Source organism: Papio anubis, chromosome 7, assembly GCF_008728515.1.
Source record: "Papio anubis isolate 15944 chromosome 7, Panubis1.0, whole genome shotgun sequence".
Taxonomy (NCBI): domain Eukaryota; kingdom Metazoa; phylum Chordata; class Mammalia; order Primates; family Cercopithecidae; genus Papio; species Papio anubis.
In genome coordinates this window covers 137,840,051-137,852,134 of record NC_044982.1, presented here as the reverse complement: position 1 = coordinate 137,852,134, position 12,084 = coordinate 137,840,051, and the positions used below count along the sequence as shown (strand labels likewise).

At 39.3% G+C, this 12,084-nt stretch overlaps 1 protein-coding gene across 12 annotated transcripts in view; it reads left to right on the top strand.

Annotated features, from left to right (window-relative positions):
- Positions 1-12,084, top strand: part of GALK2 (galactokinase 2) — a 244,345-nt gene that overhangs the window by 123,691 nt on the left and 108,570 nt on the right. For 10 of the 12 annotated variants that reach the window (XM_021940543.2, XM_017960600.2, XM_017960602.2 and 7 more), the window contains exons 6-7: positions 1,690-1,788; positions 3,276-3,428. The exons of 1 other annotated variant lie outside the window; for it this stretch is intronic. In XM_021940543.2, coding sequence (XP_021796235.1) covers positions 1,690-1,788; positions 3,276-3,428 — 252 coding nt within the window. The remainder of the gene's footprint in view (positions 1-1,689; positions 1,789-3,275; positions 3,429-12,084) is intronic. One more of the 12 variants, XM_021940541.2, reaches the window with a different exon arrangement.

Sequence of the window (12,084 nt, the reverse complement as noted above, 5' to 3'; positions counted from 1 at the left end):
ATTTGGGTGGTGGTGCAGGTTCCACAGCAAGGTGCTGCTTGAATTGTTGACTACTTGGGAATGCTGGGTAGGGGGGTATTGAGTGAAGAGAATAGAAAATCATATTGTAAAGACAATGGGATATGAAAAAGCCTGGGTGGTAAAGAACAGCATTTGTTTAGTATCCCTCATGGCTGGAGCTAGGGTTTACAGGAGGAGTGGTGGGAGAGCAGGCTGGAGAAGTGCACTAGGGTTAAGTCATTAGAGACCTTGTGTACCATGCTGAGGACTATGAGCATTAAGGTGTTGACAACCAAGCAGGCAAGAGATGATTATATCAGTGTTTCAGAATAATTATTCTAGAAACATCATATAGTAAAACAGAAATAAGGGCCTGAATAAAGTCTTACAAGGAAGAAAAACTGAATTGATGAATGAATGAATAGTAGTGTATTAGGTGATACTAACTATAAATGTTTTAGGAGTTTAGAAAAAGGGGACACCATGATGGGAATAATATTTGAAGAAGACTCCATAATGAAGAAAGTTTTTTTGTTTTTTTAGAAGGGGTCTCACTCTGTCATCAGGCTGGAGTGCAGTGGTGCAATCTCCGCTCACTGCAACCTCTGCCGCCCAGGTTCAAGCGATTCTCCTGCCTCAGCCTCCTGAGTAGCTGGGACTACAGGTGTGCGCCACCACGCCCACCTAATTTTTATATTTTTAGTAGAGACAGGGTTTCACCATGTTGGCCAGGATGGTCTTGATCTCTTGACCTTGTGATCCACCAGCCTCGGCCTCCCAAAGTGCTGGGATTACAAGTATAAGCCACAGTGCCCAGCCATGAAGAAAGATTTGAGTGGTCAGCCCAGGGATTTATCTATAGTACCTAGCCAATAAACTGGATATTGAACAAAAGTGCAATTTATACAGGAGAGAAGACAGGAAGTAATACCAAGTTGCATAACGTGTGGAATGGTCAAAGAGACAAATCTAACTGGATAAGAAGGGTAAATGATACAATTTCATGTGCATGATGGTCCCAGATTTTGGAAGCCTTCGAAATGCCTGGTTGAGGAGTTTAGATTTATTTCTTAATCAATAAGAAACCATTAAAGATTATTAAACAGATGTTTCAAGATTTTCAGTTTGGGTTAGAACTGTGTGCATCTATTGGGTCTCTTCATCTTGGTGGGAGGAAGATGAGTCTGATGAGATGACACCAGTTCTGATTCTTACATTTAATGGAAATGCCAGAGAGACTTCATTACTTTTGGGCAGGAAAATACAGTTTAATGACCCCACTTTGGTTATGGGTAGACTGTGGAATAGTTCACTGTTGGGAGACAAAGGAAGCTGAGGCAAAAATGAATGATTGCCCATATGAGATCTTCAGTGATACCAGTCTAGGGAAGGATAGAGTAAATAGAAAGATGGTAGAAACTGCTTGCTCTGTGGAGACTTTTAGGGATGACAAAAACATAGTGTGCACAGTCAGTATCTTACTTCATACCCATAGCCGACATTGTTAATTGATTTTGTTATGTTTTCCTATAGTCTGGAGCCCTTTTTAATGCAGTGCTCCAGGCAGGCTACTATTAGTTGATCAGAGTTGGTACTGAAATTCAAACCTATTTGTCATGGCTGTAGTAAGAAATGAATGAGAAATGGGTTATGACTACTCACAGTACAAATCAGTTTTTACCTTTCCAGGTGGAACTTGCAGAAATCTGTGCCAAGAGTGAGCGTTACATTGGTACTGAAGGAGGAGGCATGGACCAGTCTATATCATTTCTTGCAGAAGAAGGAACTGTAGGTAGCATTCCAAATAGGAACCATTTGGAAATTCCTAGTGGAAAAATTTACTTGGAGAGGAAGGCCCTGAGAGCCCCAGGATGCTTGGTTACGGACAGCCTCCTATATTAGGCTCTATTGTAGGATATTATTTCCCAGCTGCTTGTAACTCAAGGCTGCCACCAGTTAACCTACTCTATTTCATGTTGATTGCCTTTCTCTTACGCTTCCAGAATGATACCTCAGGTCTGTTTTTCTCATGTGTCTAGCTTTTTCCCTTCTATTTTTCTTCATTGTTAAGATGAGCTTTCTCAATTCCCTAGTTATTGGAACTTCATTTCCCGCTCCTGTCCTAAATCACTTCCATCTCATGGCATTTTTATAATCTCATGTTGGTTTTAAACCCAAATCATAGTTCTCTTACCGCATATATTCATAGTCCCTCTTTTTATAATTTACCCTTTGGTATCATTTTTCTTTGTCAACATTTTTGGGGCTTCAGTGGTGGGAAAAAGAATGTTGACAGTAAGCCAGGAATGAATTCCTTAGCTGGATACCACTTCCCCTTGGCTATCAACTCCTTTAGGCAGAGCAGAGGTTTGAGTTGTTGCCCATAAGCTGCTCATTTCCAAAATAGAGCAAACATTTCTTTAAAACATTTTCTTAGTTTTTCATCAGATTCCTACAGGCTTGGCTATTTTCCAAGAACACCTGGATTCCTTCTTATTAAGAATATTTGTTATTGATTCCCCTAAGCCAAAGACATGAGGCATGAGGAAATTTGTTTTAATACTAAGAAAATACTTTGGGTGTTTTGGATGAGACTCAACAGGCAGACATGAGGGCCAGAGTCCTGATACTAATGTAAGTTAGCTATAAAATCTGAACACAGTCCAAGTTCTTTGGGCTTACAAAACACTTTACCATCTGACCCCTGCTTTACCCCTCTATCCTAACCTCTTACCACTTCTCACCCCTCAAACTGTAAGCCCCAGACCAAATTTCCATGCCCGTAGCGCCATTAACATCCCATGTTGTTTTTTGCTCCAGGACTTGCCTAAGTTCTTCCCTCTTCTTGACATGCTTTTTGAGGAAAGAAACCCTCTGTCTGCCCTACTTTTGCTCATCTTTTAGGACTCAGTTTAGATTTCTCTTTTCAACTGAGTGGAGCCTACACTAGGCTGTATCTGATCGGATGCTTCAGCTTTGTGTCCATAGAGCATCTGTGCTTTGCTACCATTGTAACACAGCTTGGAAATGTATTTGTCTGTCTACTAGACTGTCTTTCCCACTTGACTGTAGGCTCTATGAGAGGAGTGGCAGTGTCTTTCTTGTTCATTGTATTTCCAGTGTCTAGTATAGCACCTGGAGGTCAATAAGTAATATTTGAATGAATGAATGCATTTTTGAGAAAATGCTTTGTTAAGATAAATAAATACATAAACACTTGAACATTTTCTGCATTCTAATAAACTATATTTCTCCTTTCATTTTTCTTCTAACAGGCCAAGTTGATAGAATTTAGTCCCCTGAGGGCAACTGATGTAAAACTCCCAAGTGGAGCAGTGTTTGTGATTGCCAACAGTTGTGTGGAGATGAATAAGGCAGCAACTTCTCAGTTCAATATCAGGGTGATGGAGTGTCGGCTGGCTGCGAAGGTATGAACTTGGCAAGCTAGCGAAACTTGAAGTAAGGTTTTTCTTGTCTTTATTTTCATTGTTCTCTATTACTTTATCTCTTTCCCCAAATTTTCGGTCAACATTCTGACTGCAGCAACATTCCAACTGAAGGTCTTTGGGTACAGAGAAATCCGATTTCTGACTCAGAAGACAGATGAACCAGTTGACTCTTCTGGGGTGGCACTGGGAAGAAAAGGGCAGCTTATATATGTGAAGCAGAGTTATGGGTTAGGTCTATGGGTGGAGAAAGACAATTGATGGGAATGACCACAGCTGGTCTTGTTTCCCCAACAAAAGTGATGGCAACCTCACCCCTTCTGGTCCTCTAAGATGCAGTTTTTGTATTGGGTTATCATTCGTCACTCCAAAAATACAGGATTGGTGCAGTCCCCCCACACCCAGTACCCAGGAAGATTTTTCCATGTCTACTAGGGAAACACAAACCAGCAGGGAGTCTTGGAAGTCTCTCTTTAGAAAACCCCCACAGTTAAACCTTAAATCTATTTAGGTAGTTTTCATTGGGTAGCTATTGTAGTTCTAGCAGCATGAAGATATACAAAGGGGCATAGGACATGGGACTAGAGAGAGTGGGCAGTAGAGTTGAGTTCAAGTTGAGGGATTATGAAACAGGAAATGGTTAATATGTGATCACATAGTAAGTAATCCAGTGATCCAAAAAGTGACACAGGAATTGAATGTTATAAATAATCCAGAATAGCTCATAATATGACTAGAAAGTTGGAGAGAGGACTGAGGCTGGAGGCTAGGAAGTGGATTCTGGGTCAGGAGCTCCACTGTGTTTTCTTCCACGCTTGCTTTGATCTCCTGATGGATACTGATAGATATCACCTAAGACTTACGATTACCAACCTTTACCAGGTCCTAAATACAGCCTGAAATCTATTTTCTCAGTAGTAATAATTTCAGACCTTCTTTACTTCTCTCAAACACCCATTACTTGATTCAGCCTAACTTCGAAAAGTGATCTTCTCCCATATTTCATGTTGGAAATAGATGTGGTCACATAGACTTTGGCTTCCTGCCATCATATCTGCATGTCTCTCTATATCTGCATCTCCTGTCAAAGCCAGCCCTTCCGTGTGTGGCTGCAGGGAACTCACTCCATCTTTAGCCTGTTCCTCACCTCTATTTCTCTACTAAATCCTTTCTATCAGACTCTATCTATTCTAGCATTTTGTATTAGAAAAGTCTACCCTAAGCCTCACAACTCTGTCCATCTACTATTTCTATTTCTACTTTTTCATTCTCTTCACAGCTAAACTTCTCAAAAATTGCTTTATATGTGTTATCTTTACTCCTCTACCTCCCTCTTATTCCTTAATTTACTAAAATCTCACTTCTACCTTCTCCATAATATTGAATTTACTCTTTCTTAGGCCACCAAAGATTTTTTCATTGGTAAATCCAGTGGACCCTTTTCAGTCTTCATCTTATTTCTCATTGTTATTTCTTACCTTTCAACAGAGTTAACCAGTCTTTCCCTCTTGAAACATTCTCTTCCTTTGGTTTCCAGTATACTTCACTTCCGTTTTTTCCCCCTTATATTTTTGTTGCTATTTCTTTTGGGTTTTAGCCATTCCCCGCACTGACCTGCCCTGGGCAGGGACGAAGGGATGGCAGGAATTCACTCCTCCTCCCACAGATGTTTAAATTCAGTATTCTTCAAGGCCTTGGCCTTGGTCTTCTTCTTTCTAGTGGTCTTTCTTCTGTTGGTCTCATGCCCTCAGCTTCAACTTCCATCTCTATGATGATGACTTCCTAATAAACATCTTCAACAAAGGCTTTCTTGGCTGAGCTCCAAACCTCTATATCCAATGCCTTATTGACCATCTTTACTTGAATGAATCATAGACCTCTCAAACTGATCATGTTGAAATTGAACTCAATCTTTCCCATACCTTATATTTTTCCATGGGTCTCATCATCAGTTATTGACTATCACATTAGCCTTCTCACTGTTCCTTAAATTCATGCTCATCTCTTTCCCAATCATTCTTTAAATAACAACATGACAGTTTAGAAATTTAAATCTAAACAATTTAAATTCCCCTGCTTCACACCTTTCAAAAGCTTCCTATTTCGTTGGAGTAAAGTAAAAAGTCCATATCACCACCTGGAGAGCCACCATATCTGAGACCTGTGCACCTCATCCTCTTCATCTCTTAGCATCACCTGCTTTCCTTACACTCCAGCCATGAGACTCATTCACATTTCAGAGACTTTGCACTTGCCCAGGACATTCTTCCTTCAGCCCTCTTTGAAGTCTTAGTCTAAATGTCCCTCAAGGAAGCCTTCCCTGACTTGCTTACTCCTGGACTAAGTTAGAGCCCCCTTTATATTTTGAAGCACTTTATTTTTCAGTTATGGCACTTATCACAATCATTTATTTAATGTCTGTCTCTTCTTTCAGATTCAGTTTTACCTGAGAACTGAGGCGGTGTTTGTCTTGTTAACTCTTATATCCCTAATGCTTGATGTGGTGCTTAAGCTGAAGAGACACAGGATAAACATTTGTTGAATAGATGAATGACTACTCCCTGCATCACCTACTCTGTACTTTATTTTGCACAATTTCGCAGTTTTTTACAAGTACCTATTATATGCTCAACACTGGACTAGATCCTGTGGAGGTGTGTAAAGTGTAGTTTTCCCTTGTTACTGACTTAGCACTTCTCCTCTTACTTCTATCCTCTGAGGTTGGGAAATTCAGGAAATTAGAGATATACTGAGCCAGGAAAATAAAGTTTTTTGTTTCTGGAATATTTGGGGGGTATACATTTTTTGAAAAATTATGATTTAAATGTTTTATTTTTTAAATTTACTTATTAAGATAATGTCTAAAAATAATGTAATAGAAGTGCTTTAATGTTGAACTCTTCATAGTATTTGATCAGTGCATATGTGTAGAGAAACAGTGCTGTAAACTTTTTAATATCAAAGGTTTGATGAACTTTTTTTTCTTTTACGACACACTTCCCTTTTCAGGAGATGGAAGAAATTAGTGTCTTATTTGTTTGAGGGCTTAGTCTTGTTGACCTTTCATCTTGAGGTTGATGAGTAAGTGTTGCCTTCCTAAGGAGACCTCAAGCATACACAACATTGTTTTCAAAGTTTTATCACGAAATTAGATATCCTCTACCAGATCCATAGGTGAGCTGAAATAAGTATTAGACATGTAAAATCAGTTCATGTTGTGACTACTCTCCCAAAGATACAAGAAGAAAATGACGGATGAAATTGTGGTGCTGAGTCTCTGTTGTAAAAGTTACTGGGATGTGGGAATGTTTTCTGAGAGTTAACTAGAAAAAGGGCATCTCCTTTGGAAGCAGTAGTAGCTGAAGATCTTAATCCACTGCAGAACCTCCTGTTCTTGAGGATGTTTTCTCAGTTTAACTGCATAACCCCATATGCATTTTAGAGGTACTTTGGTCAGCAAAATTGGCATCTGAATTTGGCTTTTTGCTACACACTCCTCCCAATTGACGTAGATAAACACATTGTTTTAAATACTCTGAATTTTTCTCTTTTAAAATGTGGAAGAAAGAAAAATGAAAGACTTTATCAAGATGGAAAATGTTTCTAAATCATGTTGCTGCAAATCACTAAAATCCCAGGTTTCATACAAAAGGGAAATGAAGATAAAACTGCTAATGTGCACTTTACTCAGAGATATTGATATTAGGAATATGCTTTTGCTTAGGAATATAGACTGGAATTCTACTAAGCATATTTTCTTTGCAATATGGTTCTATTCTTCCATTTTTGGCAACATGTGAATGAATATAATTTTTGTTTGAAGATGGTCTCATTAAATAAATAAACTCTCATGTAAAAATATTTTAAAAAAAAGCTTATCTCAGTCTGAACAAACTTTCTGTTTTCCAGCAATAATAATGAAGTGTCAGTTGAAGAATGGCCAGGTCAAGATAGTTTTGAAAATGAGACTGATCAGCTAGGGCTCCACATGGCAAAGTTGTAATGAATAACATTTATTTTTCCTTTCTTCCTATTTTTCTCAGATCCTTTTTGGAAAAAGAGTACTTTTTTTTTTTTTAAATCAAGTTAACATAGAGAAGTACACTAAACCAATAAAGACAATTTTTCTTTGTTTTGCCTTAATGCTAGCAATTTCTTCTATTCTCAACTTCTGTCTCACCTTGTTTCTCTGTCTCTATCTCTGTCTCTTTCTCTCTGTCCACCAGCTTTCAAAAGCTAATTGATGCAAATTCATAAAAAATCAGAGCCTTGTAGAGCATTTGACTAAAATTAAAATTTTTTCAAAGCAAACTCAATAGAGATTTATAATTACTACTTGTATAAATGATATTTTAATGAAGCACATTTTTATGATAAAGTAACCAGGGATCCTTAGTAGGTACAAAATTTTTCATATTTTACACATAGTTGGGGCTTAAATGTTTCCAGAAGTGCTTTCCTTATACAGTATCCCTTAGTTATATTGAATAATAAAATGTGTGATGCCCATAATAAGTATTATGGGAAGTCAAGTAGGGAAGAGAAATTATACTGTTGCTTTTTGCATACCCTGAGCTCCTTGTGACAACATGAGAAGCAGTGAAGGAGAGAGTTTCATATGATCCTCTTACACTTCAAGGAAAATTCATAGTGATTCTTTACAGGGCCTGTCTGGTCAGGGTCCATCAGTCATGAGTTTTTAGTTCCTGTCACTTAGTAGTCAGTATGAAACTTATTCTTTGTCTGGTGATAGAATGTGAGGAGAAGTTGGCATAATATGCTCAGGGTTTTGGCAGTTTCCTTGAATTTGAGCAGAGAAAAATTAAATACTCAAGAACGTAGCCAATTTCACTCAGCCAGTTGATTCAATAGTGCATACTCTGCCAAGACTCTAGCATGGAGTATTCAGGCAATGGTGAGTCCAAGCTGCATGGCAGAGGACATACATACTGGGGAATAGGGGTAATGTGTTTAGTGGAACCAGATTGTGGCAGGACCTTCAGTGCTATGCTCAGGCTTACCCAGGCTTGGCTTTGAAAGCAGTGGTTGTTATAGGTATGTTAGAAATATTAATATGGTAGCAGAAGCTTTTGCCTTGGTTGAAGAGAAGTAGGTACTAGAGTATCAGTGAGGATGGGATAAAAAGGGAGAGATATGAGAGAAGCTCTGACTGGACCTAGTAAGGGTTGGGTACAGGCTCTCTATGATTCGATTTTTGTTTTCCTTCTGGCGTATACTTCATTACTTTGAGGAAGTTTTCCTTGACTGCCTTCTGGCCTCAGTTAGGTTAAACACTCTTTTATGTGCCCTTACCATGTCATGTATTTTTCTATTATAGCAGTTTATCACAATTAGATGAAGTTCTTTATGTTAAACATAGTTTTAATTTAACCTCTGTCTTTTCTGGTGGACTGTGAGCTGCACGTGGTCAGGAGCCATGTATGCCTTACTCACTGCTGTCTGCCTGGGGCCTGGAAAGTAATAGGCACTCAGTAAACACTCATTGTGAGCAGATGCACATGAATGAAGGAAATGAAGAAAAAGCTTTTAGTCAATAAGGGCTGCAGCTTCAAGACACAATGGTTGGTGAAAAGCATAATGCTGCCATTGATAGGTTTTGAGAAGGTAGGATGGACTAGAAGTTGACCAAAAAGTAGGAGATGATGAGAGTTCTTCATGAATATCTTAACACTTTCTCTACCATACCCTCTTACCAGAAGACCCAGGGAGTCTCAGACCAAGAGCAGAGGGCTTAGTATTTTTGTTTGTGTCTGGGACAACCTGAAAGTGCTAAGGAGTTAATATCCTTGAGAGCCGCCTCAATCAGTGATAACTGGGAGTTATTGGGTAAATACTTTGGCTTTCTTGCCCATGGTAGGACAGGACTGAGCTTTACACATACAGATTCCAGAGGACCTGTGATTTGAAGCTCAGCAGGCCCAGACTCACCTGCCAACATCAGTATACCTCATATTGACTTCTCTTCCTGTCTCACTTTCCATTCCTCTATTAATGTTTCTTAGGATCACCTTCCCCTCAAATTCTTACCCTCAAATTTTTGTCACAGGGCCTGCATCTGAGAGAAACCAACCTAAAACAGAGTTTTAGCACTATTTATCAGTGCCTCTTTCCATGACTGTGGACAAAGCACTTGTTGCCTGCTTTCTTGTCCACAGAGCATGGAACAGAGCTCAGGAACCTCTCAGAAGTGGTATCTGATATGAATACTTAATGTTTGCCATGGTGAAAAGAAAATGGTGAATGTGGACAAAGAACTGCCTTCTCTTATTTCCCCGCCCTACTACTGAGTGAGAAAGTTGTGACAAAATAACCCATAGCCCTGACTCATAGCCTTGCTTCACAAATGTGAAGGAGGTCAGTCACCTGGGCCACAAGTGCCTTCACGAAGCTCTGTCTTTGAGCAACAATGATCTTATCCACCCATTTCCTTCATCCAAAAGTCATCTTTCTGTTTTCCAAGCCAAATTTCAAAGGGCTTAAGAGGCTTTTCTATTTGACTCCCTCAATGTAGCATAATTCAATAGCTCATGGGCTGTGCAGCTGTCATTGGGGGCATATGGTAGATTTCATCCTTAATTGAAATACACACCAAATTGGTTGTGTGGATTCTCCAGCTGAGGGCTCACTGGACAACTCATGTCACAGTAAAGTGGGATATTGCTGGAGTGAATGTGAACTGCCTTAATCTGCAGAAGAGCACATCGGGAGGCTGCCTTTGAAAACTGAATCTTGTGGGCTGCAGCCATCTCTTGCAGACTTTCTCCCCACACATCACTGGCCCAGTTTTCTTGGATCAAGTGCCTGGGGCAATGTGACTGGTTCAAGAGAGAATGGGAATGGGAACTTGGAGATCAAAAGCTTCTTAGAAAGAGCCCACTGTCATCTCTTGGGGGCAGTTCTCTGATGTTTTTCTTTTTTTGTTTGGAAGGAACCCATTTATCAAAGTGTTTTTAAATTACTGGAATGTTCACTTCTAGCACAGATCTAGGTTTGTGTTTTGAAATGTGTTTCTAAGACTTGATCAGTGATTTGAACTCATATGGGTAACTTGATATAGTCATCATCCATACCTCATTGAGAATGTGGCCTTGGGGAAGCAAGAAAGAGTTATAAGACCTGGATTCAGTTTCCAACTCTGTTATTAACTAGTTGAGATACTTTGTTTTCTTGTTTTTGTTTTTTTGAGACAGAGTCTTACTTCATCACCCAGGCTGGAGCACAGTGGCCCCATCTCCGCTCACTGCAACCTCTGCCTTCTGGGTTCAAACGATTTTCATTCCTCAGCCTCTTGAGTAGCTGGGATGACAGGCACATGCCACCATGCCCAGCTAATTTTTGTATTTTTAGTAGAGACGAGGTTTCGCCATGTTGGTCAGGCTTGCCTTGAACTCATGTCCTCAAGTGATCTGTCCACCTCAGCCTTCCAAAGCTGGGATTAATGAGGCCACCACACCTGGCCTTGTTAAGTGACTTTGGACAAGTCACTTACTATTATTATTATTTTTGGAGACGGAGTTTGGCTTTTGTTGCCCAGGATGGAGTGCAATGGCACGATCTCAGCAAACTGCAACCTCCGCCTCCCGGGTTCAAGTGTTTCTTCTACCTCAGCCTCCCGAGTAGCTGGGATTACAGGCACGCACCATCATGCTCAGCTAATTTTTGTATTATTAGTAGAGATGGGGTTTCACCATGTTGGCCAGGCTGGTCTTAAACTCCTGACCTCAAGTGATCCACTCGCCTTGGCTGCCCAAAGTGCTGGGATTACAGGCTTGAGCCACCACACCCGGCCTACTATTATTTTCTAAATAGAGAAATAATATCTGTCTCACGGGATTGTTGAAGATTATAAGAAATATGGGGCATATTTTAGACTATATCGCACTATTATTTTTGTTAGCTTCATTGCTTATCTCAGTTGGATTGTGGATGTGTTGCCAGAAAGCATCATTGTAGGAGATCATTGACTTCAGCTCTTTTTTTCCATATAAAATAAATATATATTTATTCTTTTGTATTATGTATATCTTTGTAAGTTTTCTCAAATTATTTTTGGAATACATTGGAATATAGAACATGAATGAGTGAATGAAATGAATGAATGAATGAATGAATGAATGAATGGGTCAGTCTGTGGAGCTATCAACCCAGTACTGCTAATGAACTAAATGTGCTAAGCAAACAGGTCGGAAGAAGTCTTAGCTCATGTTTTTGTTTTCTTTTTTTTTTTTAAATGACACCATGTTCCATGAAATAATTGAACCAAAAATCATAGTTCTGTTGTTTTGTTTCCCAGTTTGGCCTTAAAATCATTAACTCATTTCAAATATACAAGCCAGGGTTTTAAAAAGAGGATTAAATTAATATAAGAACTTCTGTTATTAACATTCTTCAGAAGTCAGTGGCTGTAACCAGAGTACAATAGTCTTTTGGTAAACCCCGCTTCCTGTCAAAAAGAAAATCATCAACATAATGGAAGAGTAAATCAGATGCACATTTTCTTGAAGACTGATTTTTTTTTTTTTTTTAATTTATTTATTATTATTATACTGTAAGTTGTAGGGTACATGTGCATAACGTGCAGGTTTGTTACATATGTATACTTGTGCCTTGTTGGTCT